Genomic DNA, 23,141 nt, shown 5'->3' with positions numbered 1-23,141 from the left:
AGGATTTTAAGGCTGTAATACTACGAAAAATTATATACAAACAACCGAAGAACAAGCAGAACAAATTCCCAGTAAGACACAAACTGAAACAACTCAAGAGACAGACAGTAAGACCTAGAACGAGGACAGACACTCTTTCATCATGGGAAGGTTTCCAACAAAGAAAAGCCCAGATGTAGGTGGCTTCACGGTGACCAATTATTCAAAGAATTAAAAGCAATCCTTCACAAACTCTTCCAAAACACAGGGGATGAGGAAACACTTCCCAACCCAGCCTGAGGCCGGTAGTAGCCTGATACCAAAACCAGACCATGACTTCAGAAGGAGAGAAAAACCACAGGCCAACATCCCTTCTGGCCCCGAGTCCGTGCGGCATCAGCAGAGTTCCAGAGAGCTGGCAACTAGGGCCAGGGACGCCGGCAATCAGCTGTGTCTGCACGGCCAAGGCCCAGTCAAAACTCTGGATGTCAAAGCTCGAGAGAGCTGCCCTGGATGGTAAGACTCCACACATGTCACACGTCCCTGCTGGGAAAAATAGGCCCCGTGCTGTCTGCACAGCTCCACCGGGAGGGGGCAAGCTCAGGCCTGGTGACTCCCGGGTCCTGCCCCGAGTGCCTCTTTCCTGGGCCATCTTTCATTTGCACTCCTTTGCTGTAGTAAACTGTGAGCAGGAGCGGGCCAGCTTCTCTGAGTCCTGCGAGCACCTCTAGTGAACTCCTGGGTGGTCTTGAGGGCCCCTGAGCTAGCAGCGTGTGTCAGAAGCAAGAGTGGTCTTGAGGAGTCCTGCACTTTGCAGTGAAAAACCACTGAACTGAATACTTTAAGTGGGCTAATTATACAGTATGTGAACTCTGTCTCAACAAAGCTGTTTTGGAAAAAAGCTAACTTTTAAAAATAACTGTGATGCTATCATCCCATTTAAAATTCTACCTATTGATTGACTCTAAGATCAGAAATCCAATAAACAACAAAGAGTAACAGGATATTTCTTCCACTAGAGTTCGAAATCATTATCCTGAGTCATTCAGAGACTGATTTTCACTTGCTAGAGACATGGGCTTTTCCCTACCCCAGTTACGGTTCATTTTCAGACACGTCTGTACATATTCCCTGGGATTCTCTCCTCCTGGGCCATTCCTTAGAACACCCAACATTTAATCAAAGCTCGCAGTCGTACTATTTTATGAATGCAACATCTTTTTGTTCTGGGGTCCCTGCACCCAGAACAGAGCCCCCATTTCTCTGTTCTACCGCGGAAGTCCCTGAGGTACTAACCCCCACCACGGACTCAGAGCTCGATCACCACAAGCCGCCTTCTTCCTGTTCTCAAGTGTCCGGGCCACGGGTGTGGATTCTGAGGTATTCTCGTTCTTGGTTTCCTCACTGATTCTGACATACAAACCCACGCAAACCTGAAGACCAGACACATGGGGTAACCTTCCTGAGACTTTCTGCCATTAACACACCTCTCTTCGATCTCACCTGCGATGGGACAGTTGGGCTCGGCAAAGAATTCTACACTGAAAATCCCTCTCTCTTGGAACTTTGAAAGTCTGCCTTCCCTTGTCACCTAGTATCTGCTGTCCGTAAAGAAAAGGCTGCTCATGCCGATTTTCTTTTCTTTTTTTTTTTAAATATTTTATTTATTTCTTTGACAGACAGAAATCACAAGTAGGCAGAGAGGCAGGCAGAGAGAGGGGGAAGCAGGCTCCCTGCTGAGCTGAGAGCCCGATGTGGGGCTCGATCCCAGGACCCTGGGATCATGACCCGAGCCGAATGCAGAGGCTTTAACCCACTGAGCCACCCAGGTGCCCCTCATGCCGATTTTCTTTACAGATGACCTGATTTTCCTTCTGGAAGCTTCTGGGATCTTCTCTTTATATTTCTGAAACTGCCCACTGTGTGGATTGGAATGGGTCTTTTTGATTCACGGTGTGAGACATTCAGTGGGCCTTTTCAATCTGGGAGATGTGTTCCTCTTCATCTAGATATGTCCTCATAATACACTCAACTAATTTCCTCTCATTCAACTTTTCTGTGAATCAGATGTGGAGGTCCCTCTCTCCCATCTTTTCTTTGTATTTTATTTATTTTAAAAATTTTTGCTTTTTAAAGGAATTATTTTTTAAATTTAAATTCAATTAGCCCACATACAGTACATCACTGGTTTTTGATGTAGTGTTCAATGATTTTCGCCATATTTTTATGTCTTGTTATCTTACATTCAAAGCAGGGCAACTTATCTTTAACCCTTCTAATGAAGTTCTTGTGTCAACAAGCATATTTTCAGGGGACAGGGACAGAAGCGTTATTTTTAATGGGTACAGAATTTTGGGTGAAGACGAGTTCTGGAAACAGACAGTGGTAAGTTTGTCCAATACTGTTTATGTACTGAACCATACACTTAAAAATGGTTAAAATGGCAAATTTTATGCTATGTATATCTTGCCCCAATAAATAAAATTATGTTTTCAATTACCCTAAGTTTATTCCAGCCCTGACTCTCAGGCCGTCCTGTTCTGGTTTTATAGATACACCTCTCTAATCTCTGCGGATGCTAATTTTTAGACGTTCTCTCTGTTAGCAGAGAAATTTTTCTCTCAAGATCTAGTTTTGTTTTTCCATGCACACTAAAGGACAAGGGAATGCGTGGCTGACCAGGGAGGGAAGCCCTGCTCCAGGGCAGGACGAGGGCAGCAGTCACCGGACTCCTGCAATCGGCACTTACTCTCAGCTGCGCACACCCATGCTGGCCGCACTCTGGCTCCCCAGATTGTTTTCCTTTAAAATGACCCTTGAGGGACGCCTGGAAGGGTCTGCCTTTGGCTCAGGTCATAATCCCAGGGGAAAAAAAAAGAGCCTTGACTTTCACCCAGGAATAGGTGCTCGGTTGCCTGTGAGTATGTGAGGATGGGAAAAGGGGTGTCTGGCTGGTTTATACACAACACTCACTCCCTTTCCTTCCAAGCTCGCCTCCCACTCCGGACTCCTTAGGTGCTATCTCTAAGCTAGGGGCTTCTCTGGGCTTCTGTGGGGACAGGCAGGCTCTTGCCTTAGTGCAACCCCCCTACTCCTCCTTGGCCAGACTTCATCCATCAGCACCCCACCTTCACCCCCTTCCTGCCTTCCAGGGAGACAAATCCCTCACACTGAGGTTCACCTCTGCCTGGTGCTCACACGCCACCATTTCTAGGTCTTTACAAACTCAAACATAATTGTACTCTCAGGTGGGGAAGAAGATAAACACACTTGCTTATTAGCCTTCCTTCTTGAACCAAAATCATCTTTACAAAAACCAAGCTAACGGCGGCGCCTGGGTGGCTCAGTGGCTCTGCCTTTGGCTCAGGTCATGATCCCAGAGTTCTGGGATCGAGCCCCGCATCGGGCTCTCTGCTTAGTGGGGAGACTGCTTCCTCCTCTTTCCCTCTCTACCTGCCTCTCTGCCTACTTGTGATCTCTCTGTCTGTCAAATAAATAAATAAAATCTTAAAAAAAAAAAAACAAGCTAATGTATCTGAGCTATAACTGGACTATCGTAACAGAACCCCCAAGTCTGTGCTTTCCAATCCACGAAAGCAGAATTTACTGGAGTGTGGCCAGTCCCACACCGGAAGGCATCTAACGACAAAGAAACACCACCTTTGCTGGCCTCTGTGTGTGAGCACACAGGACTTCCGAATGCTTCTGAGTCACAGCCTCAGTGTCAGACAGCAATTCTTTCACTAATAAGAAAAGCACTGAAAAGGAGCTGAAAATAAACCTACTGTTCCAGAGGGCCACCCATTCCGATTTTCCAACAATGAGAACTTTCAACATCTGTTCTGAGAAATATTTCAGGGGCGTGTAGGCACACACACTCGTGTACACGCGCAAGAAAGATTTACTTTCGCGTTAGTCTGTAATGCTGGAGGGAAAAGCAGCTGTTACCTTATAGACAATTAAATGCAGTGCTTCGTAAGTGTCATCTGTGTTTACAAAAATTTTGGGGAATCTGCATTTTGCTTCTGGATCATTAAGGTTCAAGGGTCCCGTAAGAAATCTGAAAAGCAAGCACAGAAATGACTCAACTCAATCAGGTAAGTGATAAACAGGAATACATAAAACAGGATATAGTCCCACTTAATATAGATTCATTTTCTTTTGGGGAAGCCAGACGCTACTTGGAAAACACCAAATCAGAGTGTGATAAAGTTTTAATTCACTGGAAACAACAGCATTTCCACTGCAGTAAACAACTGCCAGTAAATAGCACAAAGGTAATTTCAGAGTTGATGATTTTACCTTTACCAAAAAAAGACAATAAAATCCAATACTGTAGATCAAAGACCAGAAGTTTTACCTTCCATAATGTTGAAGATTTCCTGGCATCTCCGCCCTTATTGGAGAATCCCTTCCCGCCAACTGTAAACAAAGTCAACATTGAGAAATGACTTATTAGATTTTCTCCTTTTGAAGCTTTGAAAACCACATTTATACCTGCTAGTGGGCTCCATGCCATTTTCCTGTCTCATTTATGCACATTCCTCCCCACCAATAAAAGGGAAGGGGATTACAAGAGCTACATAAAGAATGCATTGATAGGAACCAGAACGATCAAAACTTCATTGTACCCTGAACTCCATCTAATGATTTAGTTCCTTTTTCAGCAATAACCGAAATTTCCCATGGCGTTAATGTATGCTAGGCAATAACCACCTCATAGGACCCTAGAGGCAGCACACTCTTCCTATTTTCTCGTTGTGGAAACTCAAGTTAGTAGAAGTTCCCCCGCATATACAGCTCCTAATCAGCAGGGCCAGGCGTCAACCCCACGACTGTCTGACATCAAAGCTTTCAGCCAGGACATCACACCTCCTCCCCGATTGGTAGTTGTAGCACACGCCTAACACTCTTGCTGAAGATGTACTATCTCAATAGGCACAGGAAGGGGGGGGGAATCCAAATCCAATAGTCATGTTAGCTGAAACCTCTCACTCTTCTAAAAAAAATTCTGACGTTCTTTTAGTCTATATAAAATTTTAGCATATAACCACAGAAAAAAGACTGAAAAACATTCTAAATCCAATAGTAAAAATGGATATCTGACTCTCACAGAGGCAGTCTGTACTGAAAAAGAAGGCCTCATGCGTCCACACTCACACTGCCGTGTTGAATCCTGTGGTTTCCTACTTTCTAAGCCCAGCTCTTGGGGCAAATAAAGGACCAGAGTTTTCTGTTGGGGCAGCCGTACTGTCACACACAGAAAAGCCTCCTTGAGGGCGTGGATGTAAGGAGATGCTTTAGCCTCAGGCAGATCCCGAGATCAAGTCCTGGCCCTGCCGCTTCCCGGCTAGGTGACCCCGGGTGTGCCATTTAAGCCCCTCCAGCCTGAGTGTCCTGTCTGTAAGGTGGGGAGAAGTTATCCTACTCGGGACGGTTGTCAGGATGCCAGGAGATAACGCATGTTTGCGGGGCACTCAGGACAGTGCTGGGTCACAGTACGTACTTAAGAAACATGAGCCACTGTACTCAGACTGCCTACAAAGGACCTATGTGCAGGACCAGGTCCTTCTTAAAACTTGGCTTTCAATTTCTTATCGAAGAGGTTTTTTTCTTGTTTCATGTCACAACCTTAAACAGAGGGAGGGAAGAGAACAAGCCAGTGCATGTATGCATCTAGGCCAAAATGATTCGTGGGCTATGGATATTTTTTATCTCTAACCTAGTGAGTGGCAGAAGGACACTTTGGGGAGAAGGCTGCAGCATTACGTACAGGTCTCTGCAGAAAACTGGGAAAGTAAGTAACCCAGTGGAAAAGGCAGGCAGGCAAGAGACCATCCACTGAATGACATCTCATGCTTGTACAAGAAAGGATTCACCTTTCTTCTGTCAAAGACCCCAGGTGTCTTCAAGTTCCCAGAACCCTGCCTAAAACCCGTTTCTCCACTACTCAATGAATTGCTCCTCTTAAAAACAGACCCTTGCGGGGCACCTGGGTGGCTCAGTGGGTTAAAGCCTCTGCCTTCGGCTCAGGTCATGATCCCAGAGTCCTGGGATCGAGCCCCGCATCGGGTTCTCTGCTCAGTGGGGAGCCTGCTTCCTCCTCTCTCTCTCTCTCTGCCTGCCTCTCTGCCTACTTCCGTCAAATAGATAAATAAAATCTTTAAAAAAACAAAAAACAGACCCTTGCTATTGTATTGGAATGTAACGAAAGGAAGAAGAGCTGACATACGTGGTTTCTGTGCTAAGGGGTACACAACCACATACATGTCACACTAGCAATATAACATAGAGATCAGAGCTGCCCCACCGACCAATTCAACATATAGATCAGAGCTGCCCCACCGACCACCGCGTTACTCCACCCTCCGCCCCCAAGCCCCCTCCTCCAGCCCAGGTGTGCGTACATACATAATACATACAACATACATACACACAGAGGCAGGGGTTGGCGGGGAGGGAGGGAGCCCAATGCCCGGCCATACCTCAGGCTCGATATGCCTTGGAAACAGAGACGTGGTGAGGTATTTGTATAAAATTCTCATGTCGTCTTGTTCTAACCCACTCCTGAAACATCAGAAATGCATGCTGTTAAAAGCCTGGAACTGGTCTTCTGTCTTCCTGTGGCTCAGGTCATAGTAATACTCCTGTTTGCTTGTTTACATTGTACCCAGAAGCCCTTTCCTGGACTGGGAAGTTCCAGAAGGGAATGAATTAAACTGGTCTGCCGCTAGCACTTTATCCTGAGCCGGCAAAGGCTATGTCTGTGTCATCTTGTGTTCTATACGCCATTGTAAACAAACAGTCACTGGTCTGATTTGATCTGACTCGATTCCCTCCTTGAACCTCAGGTGGAATTCTTCAGGGAGCGTTAACAGCCACCATGCTCCACTCCAGGTAGCAGATTCTGCTTCGCTTTCCGGGCTCTACAGACATGCCACATGCTTCCACCCAGCCTCCCGGGGAACACTGGCGTGCTGCTGATGGGGCCTACGCTCCTGCTCGGTCTCGGAAACGGATATGGATTTTAAATCTATGACTTCCGTGTAGGGAGAGAGGAGGGAGAGAATGAAACACACTCTCAGGTCTACCTTTCAAGTCTAATCTGAAACGAGGCAAGGGTGAGTAGCACGTGGAAATAGGGCTGAGACACTAGCAGGCAGCAGACCCTATTTGAGATCAGTTTTCTAGGTAGGGATATAAACAGACCATGAGTCTGTGTCTGATTCTTTTTCTATTCAATGCAACCAAAAAAAAAAAAAAAATCCTATGATGAAATCCAACTTTATTATAAATCAAGCCTCTACACCATATTCCAGAGGCTGTCTCTTCTTTTCCCAGTGAAACCATCTGTTAGAAAAATTCGGCTTCCCCTGGCAAGTATGTGCTGCTCCCTTCCTGAGGTTCTTCCAGTGCTGTCTCACCTCCTCCTCTTCCTCTACCGCCTCTCCCCCTTCCAGGTCAATTTTCAAAAGGTCTTGTCCTCAACGGAAACCACCAGGGCTGGCAGGATCATTTAGTACGTCCTGTGACAACTCTTAACTCTCAAAGTACCACGCAGCCAACTGGGCAAATGAAATCTCCCCATCAAACGCATGAAAAGTCACCTGTTTTGTTTTCTTTTACAGAAATAACTGACGTAAGAAGACAGAAAGAGGAAAACAAAACAGGTTCTGGATGTTATTTTCCTTTTAAGACCTGAGTAAGAAGTACCAGTGGAGAGGGCTGTCGATGATAGGTAGTAGAAGGCAGTACATAAACGACTATGGGCTGGGCAACGTCTTCTAGAGCTGCGGTTCCAGTAAGAGCAGCTACTGGGGGGCGCCTGGATGGCTCAGTCGGTTAAGTGTCTGCCTTCGGCTCGGGTCAGGATTCCAGGGTCCTGGGATCGGGACCTGCGTCAGACTCCCTGCTCAGCAGAGAGCCTGCTTCTTCCTCTCCCTCCGCTGATGCTCTATCTCATTCTCGTTCTCTCTTGCTCGCTTTCCCTCTCTCAAAAAAATAAATAAATAAATAAATAAAGTCTTAAAAAAAAAAAAAAAAAAGAGCAGCTACTGGGCACATCTGGGCACCGAACACCTGAGATGTGGCTTGTTGAAATGAATGTAAAACATACACTGGATTGTTAAGATTTAGCATGAAAAGAATAGCTCATTAATAATTTATGTTGTTGGGGTGCCTGGGTAGCTCAGTGGGTTAAAGCCTCTGCCTTCGGCTTGGGTCATGATCTCAGGGTCCTGGGATTGAGCCCCAGCATCAAGCTCTCTGCTCAGCAGGGAGCCTGCTTCCCCCTCTCTCTCTGCCTCCCTCTCTGCTTTTGTGATCTCTCTGTCAAATAAATAAATAAAATCTTTTAATAAAAAAAATTTACGTTGCTAATATGTTGAAATAATAAATTTATAATAGCTCATGAATAATTTAAGCTTTTACATGTTGAAATAAATAATTTTAGATATATGGTGCCAAAATGTTAATTTCACTAGTTTCTTTTCATTTGAACATAGCTGCTAGGAAACTTAAAATTATGTATGTGGCTTGTATTGTATTCTTTTTTTAAAAGCCTTATTTATTTAGGGGCACATGGTGGCTCAGTTGGTTAAGCATCTGCCTTTGGCTCAGGTCATGATCTCAGGTTCCTGGGATTGAGCCCCCACATAGGGCTCCCAGCTCAGCAGGGACTCTGCTTTTCCCTCTCCCTCTGCCCCTCCCTCTGCTTGTGCTCTCTTTCTCTCAAGCACGGTCTCTCTCAGGTAAATGAATAGTCTTTTTTAAAAAAAGACTTTATTTGAGAGAGAGCAAGCCAGTGAACAGAGAGATGGGCAGAGGGAGAGAAACAATCCCATGCAGACACCCTTCTGTGCGTAGAGCCCAATGTGGGGCTTGATCCCACAACCCTGAGTTCAAGAGCCACATGTTTAACTGACTGAGTACCCAGGAGCTCCTGCACTATTTTCTTACTGAACGCTGCTGTTCTAGACCATAGGACATGAAGTAGAAAAAACCCTGTAGGAGGAGATGGCAAACTACACTGCTGAATGGCTCACCACGTGTACTGGGACTGGCGCTGTGTTTTATGATTTCGCTTCAGATTTAATGCCAGATGTTAAATACTTTGTATTGGTCATCTGGATAGAAAACGTAAAAAGAAAAATACTAAGTTGCAGCCAGGTGTTCAGAGCACAAAACCCCAAGTAGGCAATTCCCACTTTGCCTCCAGAGAGGCCTGCCCTAGTTGTAGGATCTCCATGAGCTCGGACCACAGTAGCCCTCTCTCCAGGGGCTACCAGCCCCGACCCTACTTCAGCTCCCCTACAAAAAATAAATGAGCCAATGATGCATTATAATTATGGAAGATGCTACTATTGGGGGAAAGTTCTTGTGAAAAACGTTAAAAAAATTAAAAGCCTCCTTCCTTAGTGCAAATAAACAAACAGATAAATAAATACACAAGCAGAAAATTCCTGCACTGAAAGGAAATGGTTCAGGACTCCATCAAGGGTTCACATCAGACAGACAATAGCCTACCCGTGCTCAGAAGTACAGATGTTCTCTCAAAGCCTCTCAAATATGGTTGTTCGATATGAATAATTTTTTCTTATTTAAGCTTATTTTTTAAAATAATTTTTTCTTATTTATACAGTTTTTTCTTGGGAAAAAAAAAATCTTTTCCTCAGCTTTAATCTCAACTGATGCATTTGAATGCAATGCAGAATCTTTCAAATCAGGATCGGTTTTGTTTACAACACAGGTGTTACTGTCCTGTATTAAATATAAAATAATCTAGACAAGATCCAAGGATATGGTCAACTTTGATTAACTTAAGAAATATCTAAAGCACTTATTCATAAAAGTATTAACTCCTGGAAAGTAAATCAATTCACTAAAAAGAAAATTCTCCAAAAAACAGGCCAAGAGCTCTGGACAAGAAAGTTGACTGACATCCTCCTACCAAACAGCAGTTATGTCTAATCCTATCACGGCCACTGCAAAACCAAATCCATCCATTAAATGCACACAGAATTAGAAGATTTTTCTACTAACCATCCACTTTGAGCTCACAACCATTTACCAAGCATCTACAGTGTACCAGGTTCTGGCCATGTCCTGGGACAGACAGATGTTTCTACCCTCAGATAATTTCAAAACAATATAATAAGTAGCAAACCAATGCAACAATACATTAAAAGAAATCATTCACTATGATCAAGTGGGATTTATTCTCAAAATTCAGGGGTGGTACAATATTTGCAAAACAATCAATGTGATACATCACATCAATAAGAAAAAGGATAAAAACCATATGATCATCTTAGTAGGTCTAGAGGGAACATATTGCAACATAATAAAGGTCATATATGAAAAACCCACAGCCAACATCATATCCAATGAGGAAAAACTGCGAGCTTTCCCCTAAGGTCAGGAATAAGACAAAGCATGTCCACTCTCACCACTTTTATTCAACATAGTACTGAAGTCCTGGCCACAGTAAACAGACAACAAAGAAATAAAAAGGCATCCAGATTGGTAAGGGAGAAGTAAAACTCTCATTATTTGCAGATGACATGACACTATATATGGAAAACCCTAAAGACCACAAAAAAAAAAAAAAAAACAACTATTAGAACTGATAAATGAATTCAGTAAATTCACAAAACTCAATGCACAGAAATCTTTTCCATTCCCATACACTAATAATGAAGCAGCAGAAAGTGAAATTAAGGGGCCCCTGGGTGGCTCAGTGGGTTAAAGCTTCTGCCTTCGGCTCAGGTCATGATCTCAAGGTCCTGGGATAGAGCCCCGCATAGGGCGCTCTGCTCAGCGGGGAGCCTGCTCCCCCACCCCCGCCCTTGCCTGTCTCTCTGCCTACTTGTGATCTCTGTCAAATAAATAAATAAATCTTAAAAAAAAAAAAAGAAAGAAAAAGAAAGTGAAATTAAGAAAAGAATCCTTTGTGTATATATACCACATCTTCTTTATCCATTCGTCTGTTGATGGACATCTAGGTTCTTTCCATCAAAAGAAATGAAATCTTGCCATTTGCGACGACGTGGATGGAACTAGAGGGTATCATGCTTAGCGAAATAAGTCAATCGGAGAATCATATGTCAATCAACTTAGCAAAATAAGTCAATCAACTATCATATGATCTCCCTGATATGAGGGAGAGGAGATGCAACATGGAGGGTTAAGGGGGTAGGAGAAGAGTAAATGAAACAAGATGGAATTGGGAAGGAGACAAACCATAAGTGACTCTTAATCTCACAAAACAAACTGAGGGTTGATGGGGGGAGGGGGGTTGGGAGGGGGGGGGGATTATGGACATTGGGGAGGGTATGTGCTATGGGGAGGGTATGTGCTATGGTGAGTGCTGTGAAGTGTGTAAACCTGGCGATTCACAGACCTGTACCCCTGGGGATAAAAATATGTGTTTATAAAAATAAATAAATAATAAATAAATAAAAGTTCATATTCAAATTTGAAAAAAAAAAAAAAAGAAAGAAAAGAATCCTATTTACAACTGCGCTGAAAATAAAATATCTAGAAATAAACTTAATCGAGGAGGTGAAAGAGCTGTACTCTGAAAACTATAAACCACTGATGAAAGAAATTCAAGACAACACAAAGAGACATTCCACACTCATGGACTGGAAGAACCAATATTGTTAATGTGTCTCTATGACCCAAAGCAATCTACACGTTTAACACGATCCCTATCAGAACACTGACAGCATTTTTCACAGAAATGGAGCAAACAGTCCTAGAATCTGTATGGAACCATAGAAGACCTCAAATAGCCAGAGCAGTCTTGAAAAAACAAAACTGGAGGCATCACAACTCTAGATTTCAAGTTATATTATAACGTAGTAATGATTAGAACAGTATGGTACTGGTATAAAAACAGGAGAGTGGAACAGAACATAAAATCCAGAAATAAACCCATAATTATATGGTCAATTAACCATCAACAAAGGAGAAATGGATATCCAATGGGGAAAAAAGAGTCTCTTTAACAAATGGTGTGGGGCAGCAGTATGCAAAAGAACGCAACTGCACTACTTTCTTACATCGTACACACAAGAAAAGCTCCAAATGGATTAAAGACCTAAATGTGAAACCTGAAACCATAAAAATCCTTGAAGAGAGCACAGGCAGTAATGTCTTTGATACCGGCTGTAGCAACATTTTTTAAGATAACGTCTCCTGAGACAAGGGAAATAAAATAAAAAATAACTACTTGGGACTACACCAAAATAAGAAGTTTCTGCAGAGTGAAGGAAACAATCAACAAAACTAAAAGGCAACCTACAGAATGGGAGAAGGTACCCGCAAATCCAATGAAGGGTTAATATCTGAACTATATAAAGGACTGATACACCTCGATACCCAAAAAACAAATAATCCAATTTAAAAAATGGGCAGAAAACATGAACATTTCTCCAAAGAAGACATCCAGATGGCCTACACACACACGAAAAAATGCCCAACATCACTTATCATCACGGAAATACAAATCGAAATTACAATGAGGTACCACCTCATACCTCTCAGAATGGCGAAAATCAACAACACAAGAAACAACAGGTGTTGGTAAGTATGTGGAGAAAAAGGAACCCTCTTTCACTGTTGGTGGGAACGCAAGCTGGTGGTGACACAGCCACTGTGGAAAGCGGTATGGCGCTTCCTCAAAAAACTGAATATAGAACTACCCTACGATACAGCAACTGCACTCTTGAGTACTTACCTAAAACAGACAAAAACGCTAATTCAAAGGGACACATGCACCCGGACTCCCCATGTTTATGGCAGCATTATTTACAATAGCCAAACTACGGAAGCAGCCCAAGTGTCCGTAAATCAATAAATGGATAAAGAAGATGTGGTATATACATACAATGGAATATTATTCAGCCATAAAAAAGAACGAAATCTTATCATTTGCAACAATAGGGATGGAGCTAGAGACTATAATGCTAGGTGAAATCAGTCAGTCAGAGAAAGACAAATACCGTATGACTTCACTCATATGTGGAATTTAAGCAACAAATGAGCAAAAGAAAAAAAAAAGAGACAAACCAAGAAACAGACTCTTTATAGAAAACAAACAGATGGTTACTAGAGGGGAGATGGGTGGGGAGATGGGGGAAATAGGGGACGGGACTCAAGAATGCACTTATGATGAAAAAAATGAAAATGAGTGGGGAAAAACAACAACATTGGGCTCCACTTGATGAAACAGAGCATTCAAAACTAAATACACGGGCATACACACATACATAATAGCAAGCAATGAGAACAAATACATACTCTGTTCGTGAGATATAAAATACTTCACTGGTATTTAAACACATCAGCTTTGTAACTAACAGTTGCCTCCCACAATGTGTTATTTTTCTTGAAGCTCCTTCTTAGGATGACGGCCTGGGGCCAACCTTGCCCCATAGGCATACTGGGGTAGGACCCCCAAGCAGTCCTGTGCAGCCACCAGAGCTGGGCACTGCGTAACTCCAGGGAATGTCCTTCACAAAGACAAAGGTGCCCAGAGGATCCCCAGGAGTTGGGCAACAGGCAGCACTGTGAGCTGAGACTTCCAGACCTCAACCCTGCTGGTCATGCTGGCTTCATGGCCTGTCAGTGGAGCTGCGGACTTTGAAGGGGACCCTTTTGCTCTAGGCCTGTATCCCTTCTCACCCCCAGAGTTCACACGTACATCAGGGGTTATGCTGTGTCAGGCAAATTGGAATCTGAGCTACTTTCCTCAGACGGGGCGCCGAGGCCATGGGCTGCTACGGAATTCTAGTCCATCCCTCTGTCTCCTTGCTGGGTACAGCCTTCTCAGCACCTCCCTGGAATTTCTGCCTCTAGAGGGCCACTCCCTCCTCAGATGTGACACCCTCCAACCCCCGGTAACTTCCCTTCAACCTCTTAAGGCAGCCTTAAGAATTTCATTTTACTACCACGGTGTGAATATCATAAAAAGCAACCAGAACAGGGCCAGCTAATACAGCAGTTAAGTGTCCTGCTAAACAATGTGTTAAAAAAGGAGACGCCTTTCTATCTGAACTTCATGTTGTTTTTACAGGAGAAAACAAGTTCTACATGAAAAGTCATCAGTGTGTTTAATGAACAGATTCAAATTTCTTTTGATTAGCCTCCTTTTCTTCCTAAAATGATGCTCCAAGATCTCAGCAGGGACAGAATGGGTCTCCAGAAACCATGACTGCCCTTTCTGTTAGCTGAACTCAAGTTTTCAGGCTCAAATAGGGCTACAACCTGAAGGGCAGATAGTGGGATACAGTCCACATAAACGTGGAAACCGAAGACGGGTGAGCCCCTGGAAGAGCTCCTGAACCCCAGCAGTCCATCTCAGATCATCAGCCAGAGCCAGGCTTCCTTCAGAGCCACAGCCTCCATATGGTCACGGGCACCTGCACGTTCATATGGCTTTTCCAGAGTTACCTTAGATACCTGAGAGGATTTTTAGTCTACCTTTTCTTCTTGAGTATCAACACTTTCAGAGAAATTATGTTTTTGTTCTTACTATGGGATGTACCTTTGGTAGCCAGTGGGTAAGTTCCTGGTTTTATAGCACATTTAACTTCTCTGGATATTTTTAAAGACCCAATTTTAAAACAAAGTATGAAAAGTATGCTTTCCACATTTACTATACTGTTTCTTTATAAAGAGGTTTTTGGAAGAACACCGAAATAAAAATAGGATTCCTAAACTTAACTCGACAGGAACATTTTCTCCACCTTTCAGGGAACCAGTTTTAAACTCCCCTGCTTTATTATTTTAACCCAAATTACCCTACTGTTGGTTTAAATAATCACTGCTTTATTTTGACAGTTATCTACAAAGATACTTCTTACCCTGCCCCCTTGCTATTTATTCCAGTTTGACAACCTCCTATCAATCCGGTCTTTGCTGTTTTTATTAGCCTAAAAGAGTTTCTTCTTTAATATGCCAAGCCTTAGAGTGTACATACCAGATTAGTTGATCGTTATAGAGAAAGGCAGTGTATTTGACTATACTCAGGCTTTCCTCCATTCTATTAATAAAGGACTGGATTTTCAAATAAGTCATTTTATCCAATGGGAAGAAGCTGATTCCACCAAAAATGTCAAGGAGATCACATGACTGCAAATGCAACGTTTGCAAGTACTGTAGGAAAAAATAAGGCATTAATCTTACTAAAAGTACACTGAACATAGCAGTCTGACAGCTGAGAATCATTAGTCAATTTATGGTATGATTACATATTAGCACACTGATAGGACCAGTAAGCAGGTGGGCTACAGCGAACTTGATGTGAAAAAGGTACCAATTTCAAAATTTGAGGTTCAAACACAAGTTATTAATAATTATTCAGGATTGTCTTATCTCTTGGAGTTATTTAATTCCTTACATGAGTGCTCCTCAAATTGTATTAATCTCATTAGGGATCTATACAATCTATACAATGATATCATGGACATCTTCTACTAAAAGTGACATCTTCTACTAAAATAAAATGGAAAGGCCAAGTGTTGTTGACAGGTAGGAGAGCAATGAAGAAGAGAACAGATATTAAGAGACAGCATGAGAGTAAAGAATTATGGTCATTAAAGTGCGGGAACAAACAGGAAACAAAAGTAATTCATAAAAATGAAATAATTCAAAAACAGATCAAAGCTAGTTGAGGGGAAAAAAATAGAATTATTTCTCTAAAAGCTAGCCTGAATTCTACCAGAGGTAAGCTATATAAAATTGAACTTACAATATAACAGAGTGACAACTATATTGGCACATTCATTTATCATTTGGGAAAAAATCTCACTAGTAACCACTAATGTGATAAAATCTATCGCGGCAAAAAATTTTACCTTGCATCAATACAGATTAAACAATACTCTGTTTAATGAATAATCATCAATGCCTAAGAACGTAGGACTTAGGTAAAGAGTTTAAATTCAGCTAATTAACCAATCAGCATGCGCTAAGTTCGCTTTTGAGTAAGCCCATACACACAGACACAGGTAGAACGAGGATGAAGCTGAAAGGTGTTTCCAAGATGATGTAGGGGTGCACAAAAATGGCAGGATGCTTTGATCCAACACAAAATGTTACAGAAAGATAAAAGAATGGAAAGAATTTTCTCCCTGTTCTGGTATCGCCACAGTGTAGCTCAGTTTCTTTGTCACTTTCAAGTCCCAAATTTTTTTGTAAATAAGAAGCAAACTTCTGTGTATATTTTTAAAAATCTGTTTGAAGACTACTGAGATTATAAATAAAATTCAAAACACTTACCCGATGGAAGAATTTCTCTAATCTTTCTTTTAGGAGCTTGACACCTCCATCTTCCATGGCTCTCAGAAATGTACCATTAAAAAGCTAATGATGTAAAAGATTTTTAAAAGTCAGTTTCTTACACCCTTCAATTTGCCGGCATTGACAAATTCCTCTTTTCCTTTTAGATTAACTAATTCAGTTTATTTAATCCCCTCTATTCCTTTTAAATGTAGAAAATATTTACATGAGAAAGCCTGAATTATAAAATGAATCACACAAAAATAAATACTTTGTTAACTGATATTTCTGTGTAATCACTTAATCCTTTGGGACATTGTTTTTCTAAGTAGGCTGCCAGATGATCGATCAGCCTAGAGACCAGCACTGGCCTTGAACTCATGACGCTGAGATCAAGAGTTGGACACTTACGGAACTGAGCCACCCAGGTGCCCTGCATTATTATTTTTTTTTTAAAATCTCAACTCACACCCAAGTTTCACTTTACATAAAAAATTATCGCCAGACTTCTTAAATCATACAATATCTGCAGTATGCCTTCTCCTCAAGGACATGGACTCTCTTGTTTGCCCATGGGGATACATTCCTAGTACAAGGCTAGGAATAGAGAAAGACTCAATACTCAGTGAATAAGTGTAACATAAACCTCAGTGCTGTTTCAAAGGCCCCATTATTTTCTCCCCTAAAACAGATACATAGTCACCATACAGTCATCAAAAGAGTTAAGATTTTAGGTTTTTTAAAAAATTTATTTGACAGACAGAGATCATAAGCAAGCAGAGAGGGAGGCAGAGAGAGAAGAGGAAGCAGGCTCCCTGCTGAGCAGAGAGCCCGATGTGGGGCTCGATCCCAGGACCCTGGGACCATGACCGGAGCCGAAGGCAGAGGCCTTAACCCACTGAGCCACCCAGGCGCCCCAAGAGTTGAGATTTTAAACAGGGGGTAACTGGTTAGACTCAATTCAGAAAGAACGTCATGCTTACCTTGTACATGCTGTAGCACTGTTGTAGCACTGAACTATAAACCTTGTCCTGCAAACACAAAAACACAGATCTCAATTCAAGGGGAAAAAAGTCCATGGCATAGCAAATATACAGTAACTCTTGGCAACACAATATAATGCTTGTGAGCTTAGACCTATGACAGTTACGTGTTGCCAATCAAATGTATTTAAACGCAGTTATGATCCAGTTTTAGGAGAGCTTTCAACAGATGATTAGAAGGCATCAGTGACACAAGATACACATTTTTATACAATTGTGTAAATAGTGTAAATAGACATGAAACTTCACTATGCATATCCTGAGAATCTTCTGCAAAATGACATAGCTTAAATTTGGCCAAGTCACTCAACATATTCAGTAAAACATTTTCTAGAAATATGAAATGAAAAATGACACATTACCAACAACTCCTCCTCTTGGTATTCAACAATTGGTTTTCCATCTTTAGTTTGCTTTTCAATTATAGGATTCCGAACAACCTACACAATTTTGATAGAACGAAATTACACAATGACCCAATTATATAAGTTTTTAATTTTCCCTTAAATGAAAAAATTTGAACACGCCACAACACCAAGAGCCCAAGAATACACTAAATAGGAATTAGATTTTAAAATTGCAACCACCTTTATTGTAATTCTACTTTGCAACAACTAGAGGACTTCCCTAAAGTCCTAACAGTAAAGATCACCCATAACTTCACTACACAAGTTCAAAAAGATGTACTGTGTATGTAAATACCATGACCATCCAGAAATTCTCTTCTGGTTCATTGAAGAACTGTCTATTCTTCTGTGTATGTAAAGACTTCGCAGGTTTTGATGGGCTAAATGTCCTAAAAAGGTTAAAAAAGAATATGTTGGGGATGGTTCTCCAAGTCGAATGAGTTTTAAGGATTCACTGAGCTCTGCAAAAGCGCCTTTAAAGACGTTACCTTGTAAACTGTACAATTGCTTCACATAATCCAACATTTCTAATTTTCTCATTCTTTTCTACTTCATTTGGATGGTAAAACAAAATTTTATTTTCCTCCTGAAATATGAAGACACAGAATCACATTAATGTAAGATTTTTTTTTTTTCCCCTTCCCATCTTGGCTGTCGAAAATGCTGTTTAACGTCAACCTCTCACGTCGCACATGCTAGCGGCAAACCAAAACAAAAACCCTTCTCAGAAAATCAAGAAGTATCTTCCCCTCGGTATGTAAACAAGGGTCACCAGCCTGGAAGGCAATTGTGATATTCCGTAAGTCACATGTCATCTGGAGGCACACAAGACAATTATTCTGAAAACTCGATTTTACGGTTTCTTTCCTCGTGCTAATTTTGCAAAACATGAGCGTTTGTAAGAAATAAGCGTGTGCGCACGTGCGTACACGTACGCCTCCGGGCGAGTAAAACTCAGCAGGTTCACGCGCCTTTGGACTGACAGCCTTTAAAAGGACCGTGATTTGCTGCCAACAAGAACCGGACATCCTTTGAGGAAGTCACCGTCCCCACCTATGAAACAAACAAAAACCCATCCCTGGAATTTATCAGTTCGGAAAAAAACTTTCCTAGGGACCTCCAAGCGTGCGTTATTTTAGGGTTACAGTCCCCCACTCTCGATCCACGTTTCTGGTCGGGGACTTCCAGGAACAAAAACAGAAGCTCAATCTCAGTCGCCCCGGATTGGCGCAAAAAGACTCAACCCGTGCGGAGAGATAATTAGCCTGCTGAGCCCTCGTTCAATACACAGGCTTATGATCCAGGACGAGAGAGAGAGAGAGAGAGAGAGAGAGAGAGAGAGAGAGAGAGAGAGAGAGACTCTGCCGGCGCTGTCTGGCCCCCACTTATTCCCCGGCCCGGACGCACACCTGACACAAAACCTCCGCCCATACCGCCCGAGGAAGGAAGTGATAGGTGCTGCGCGGTGACCCCTCCACCCCACCCCGGGCGCGCCCCCAAGGCTCCCCCGGCCCGCCGCGGGCCGGCCCGGCCGCCCCCGCCCTCGGGTCTTCCCCCGACCGCCGGCTGCCACCGGCGCGCGGCCCCGTTCCGCGTACCTCGCCCTCGCGCGGCCCGAAGCGCGGGTTGTAGATGAAGAAACTCAGCAGCGCCGGCGGAAACTGCTTCTCCTGGGCCGTCCCGGCCCCAGCGCCGGCTGCCGCTGCCGCCATCCCGGCCCGGCCCCCGCCTCGGGAGCCTCCCTCTGCCCGCCCAGAGACGGCCGCCCTGAGGAGACCGCACTTCCGCCTCGCTCGCGGTCGCCCCGGAAGTGCTCGCCGCCAGCCCGGAATAAGAACCCGCCGCCCGGCGTCCCCTTCTGGCGAGCACCTGCGAGGGTTCCTTTCTTGTTTGTTTCTCTGGCAAGTGTTTCTTATTTGAGAGTGAAGGTGAAAGTGAAACTTTTTCGTTTGTTTGCTCCCAGATATATATATATCCTGGCTGCAGCGAGGGCTGCGTATTTAAAGAAAATTAGAACGGGCATGGTTTGTGTCTTTTTTTTTTTTTTTTGGAAGGGAGAGTGGAGGCGCAAAGGAAGCCTCTGCGTGATGTGCGGTCAGCTGGGCGATTTGCCCCCTTCCATCATGTACAGGGTCCCTCTTGGCGTGTATGGGTTTTCTTGATCCCAGTTGGAGAGACCTCAGGTGACTGCTGGATCAAACGAAGCCGATGGGGTTTGCGCCTTACCCCAACTCCAGTGGCTCCGGGGAGGAAGACGGAGCGCAGATGTGAAAGCATTGGGCTCGTGGAGGAGTGTGTGGACAAAGCGGGACCAGAGTGCGGCATTCCCCGCGGAGGGCCCAGTCCCGGACCTTGACGAGCAGGGCATCGCCCTTTCTTAGTAGTTTTGAGGAGTCACTTGCTTTTGAGCTCTGTAGATTATGACATGGCTGGAACAGCTCGTGACTTCTGGCTTCTCGTATTGGGAGTTCAAACCCTTGCAGCCCACCGCTTGGCCGAACTCAAAACGACCTTGGTTTAGTTTGACTCATTTGTCACAGATCAAATTTAGAAACTGGACCTCTTATTCAAGCTGGCAGAATAGACCTTCATGTTTAGGGAGGAGATGCATTGGAATTTGGAGGTGAGATGGATCTGGGTACTTATCCGAGTCCTATCACTCACTCAACAAGGTGTGAAACCTTGGACCAATTACCTACCTTCAACCGCCTCTAATTCGGATTTGTAAAATGACTAATAGTAAATGCTTACCTAGTAGGAATAGTGCTTTAAGAATTAAATGGGATTATGAATTGTACATATAATGCCCAGCACTTCATCATTATTCAACAAATGGTTATCATTACTTGCTCTTGAAATACTTTCCCAAATAACTTGCTCTGGTGCATGAAATTCTCCACTAGATACAGTGTTTTGGTATTAAAGCAATTATTTTAAAATATTTTTTAAGATAGCAGAATCCCCTCTCCTCTCTTCTTCCTTTTATCCCCGAAAAGTCTGTGGGGAGTTCTAAGACATAAAATAGCTGCGGAGCTACCATCTATGATTTACTGGGGTCTAAGAGTACCTTTTGGCTTTTTCCAGGGGCTACCCATCATTCCCATCTCCCTTGGAAAGCCTAAAGCCCCTGCCTGGGACCTAGTGACTCCAAGGACATAGTTTGAAAACTCCAGGTTAAAGAAGTCTCTCCTTTGTCTCTGAGTAAATACTTCTCGAAAAGTAGAAGAGCCCAGGGTTGAGGTTGGAACACCTGAATTTTAGTTCTGGTTTTGCCATTTACCAGTTGAATGAACTTTGACTAGTCACTTACCTTCTTCAATCCCCGTTTCCTCCTTGGCAAAATAAGGTTAGTACCTGCCTCCAGGGTTATTGCACAATTACACCAGATGATCCAAATGAAAACACTTGGTAAAGTACAAAGTACCACACAAATGTGGGGCAAGAGCCCTTCACAGCATTAGTCAAGCTTTCTCCCCGGCACACTTCTATTTCCTTGTATACTTTGCCTCCTCGGCATGCATTCAATCAATTTAATTAATTGCCACAGGAAAGAGATGATACAAAACTAAAATGAAACAAACCCCCAGAAATCAAAGTGCTTTTTAAGTTTCAAAAGCCAAGGAGGCAAGAAAGCTCAGACATTAATGCACCCCCCTCTCTCACAGTCTGTGGGTGTGCACGGATGCAGTGTGGGAGGAGTGGTGATGATAGACACTTAGATATTTTTGGAGACTTCAGAGCAGAGAGGATGTGTAGTTGCTTCCTTGTGTAACTGGGGGTGGTGATAGAGGAGGCTCCAGAACTTCCCTCCTCCCGCAAATGCAACATACAGCTATGCATAGCGCAATTCCTTCTGAGAGAAATCCAGAGACAAGCTGAATGACTCCTACACATCAGTTGAATGAGGAAATACCCCAATCGAAATGGGCAGGAAAGGCTGATACATGGTCTCATCACAACCCCCACCCGAGCACAGCATCACACAATGAGGAGGGAACCTTGGACTCCTAGCCTCTCTGTGGGTTTGGATTGTACATCTAGCTACCCCAACTTTTAAGGCTCCAACCCACGGCCCTATCTTCAAAACACCTAACTCTGAATGCCAGTGGGACTTGCATTTACTAGAACCACAGGACTATATAGCAAAGAAGGAGTTCTTAATGGTTATGTGAACCTTCACCATGGCGAACCCCTCAAAGCTCAGTACAGAGGGAGCAGGCAAGATGCCGGTCAGTCTTTCCCTGGAAGGAATTTGACTGTATACTTTACAAGCTGCTGCCTGGGGGTCTGGCTTCTAATTTAGCACATATTTAGGGGCTGGCTGCTGTCCTTCCTGAAGTCCAAAATAGCTGGTTGGCACTACACCCAATTTCCCCCTCTGTTCACTTGAAGAATAAAACCAAGTCCCCAGTATCTCCCTGGAAGAAGCTTGTCCACACATGTAGTGTGCCAACATTTACAGTCACCACCCAAGGATATGGGCCCCCAAATTACCTGGCTCTGATAGCCAGGAGGCATTTGGGAGCCCTACTGCGCCATAGCAAAAAGCAGGTCTTAAATAGGACAGGAGCGCCCTCCAGTGGCCATGCACCTGGGCTCAGCACAGAGAGAGCCCTCCTCCCACCGGAATGTCAAGAAGGAAAACATTGGGCTTAAATCCCAAGTTAGACCAAATGGCCCCAACAAACATTCTCAGAACATGCCATCCAATAGCAGCAGAATTCCCATTCTTCTCAAGCCCACACAAAAAATTGTCCATGATCACGTTAGAACACAAAACAAGTCTTAACCAAAATTTAATAAGATTGAAATCCTATCAAGCATTTTTTCTGACCACAAATGATAGGAAACTACATATCCGTGACCAGGGGAAAACTGGAAAATTCATAAATATGTGGAGATTAAACAAAATTCTCCCGAGGGACCTATAGGTCAAAGGAGAAATAAAAATGGAAACAAGGGGCACCTGGGTGGCTCAGTTGGTTGAGTGTCTGACTCGATTTCAGCTCAGGTCATGATCTCAAGGTTGTGACATCAATCCCCATGTTGGGCTCTGTGTTCAGCAGGGAGTCTGCTTGAGGATCCTCTTTCCCTCTTCCTCTGCGTCTCTCCCCGGCTCCCCACTCGCATGTGTGCATGTACACGCTCTCTCTGTCTCTCTCTAAAATAAGTCTTTAAAAAAAGGAAATCAAAAAATATTTTGAGACAAATGGAAATGAAAACAACATAGCAAATACTACAGAGTGCAGCAAAAGTAGTTCCAAGAGAGAAAAGTATAGAGATAAATGCCTATACATATATTTTTTAAAGATTTTATTTATTTATTTGACAGAGAGAGAGATCGCAAGTAGGCAGAGAGGCAGACAGAGGGGGAGGGAGGAAGCAAGCTCCCCAATGAGCAGAGAGCCTGATGCAGGCTTGATCC

The 23,141-nt window shown here is 43.4% G+C and overlaps 1 protein-coding gene across 1 annotated transcript in view; it reads right to left on the bottom strand.

The window, feature by feature from the left end:
- LOC111145627 (CCZ1 homolog, vacuolar protein trafficking and biogenesis associated) overlaps positions 1-19,498 on the bottom strand; it is a 31,291-nt gene extending 11,793 nt beyond the window's left edge. The window contains exons 1-10 of the mRNA XM_022500659.1: positions 19,315-19,498; positions 18,205-18,302; positions 18,012-18,105; positions 17,672-17,749; positions 17,250-17,297; positions 16,267-16,350; positions 14,966-15,141; positions 6,465-6,546; positions 4,340-4,401; positions 3,928-4,039 (exon numbers count right to left, since the gene is read on the bottom strand). Of these exons, the coding sequence (XP_022356367.1) occupies positions 3,928-4,039; positions 4,340-4,401; positions 6,465-6,546; positions 14,966-15,141; positions 16,267-16,350; positions 17,250-17,297; positions 17,672-17,749; positions 18,012-18,105; positions 18,205-18,302; positions 19,315-19,428 (948 nt within the window). The 5' untranslated portion in view covers positions 19,429-19,498. The remainder of the gene's footprint in view (positions 1-3,927; positions 4,040-4,339; positions 4,402-6,464; positions 6,547-14,965; positions 15,142-16,266; positions 16,351-17,249; positions 17,298-17,671; positions 17,750-18,011; positions 18,106-18,204; positions 18,303-19,314) is intronic.
- Between the last annotated feature and the right edge of the window lie 3,643 nt (positions 19,499-23,141).

Source organism: Enhydra lutris, unplaced genomic scaffold (assembly GCF_002288905.1).
Source record: "Enhydra lutris kenyoni isolate GAN:26980312 unplaced genomic scaffold, ASM228890v2 scaffoldscaffold13, whole genome shotgun sequence".
In the NCBI taxonomy this organism is placed as follows: domain Eukaryota; kingdom Metazoa; phylum Chordata; class Mammalia; order Carnivora; family Mustelidae; genus Enhydra; species Enhydra lutris.
This window is presented reverse-complemented; position numbering and strand designations above follow the sequence as displayed.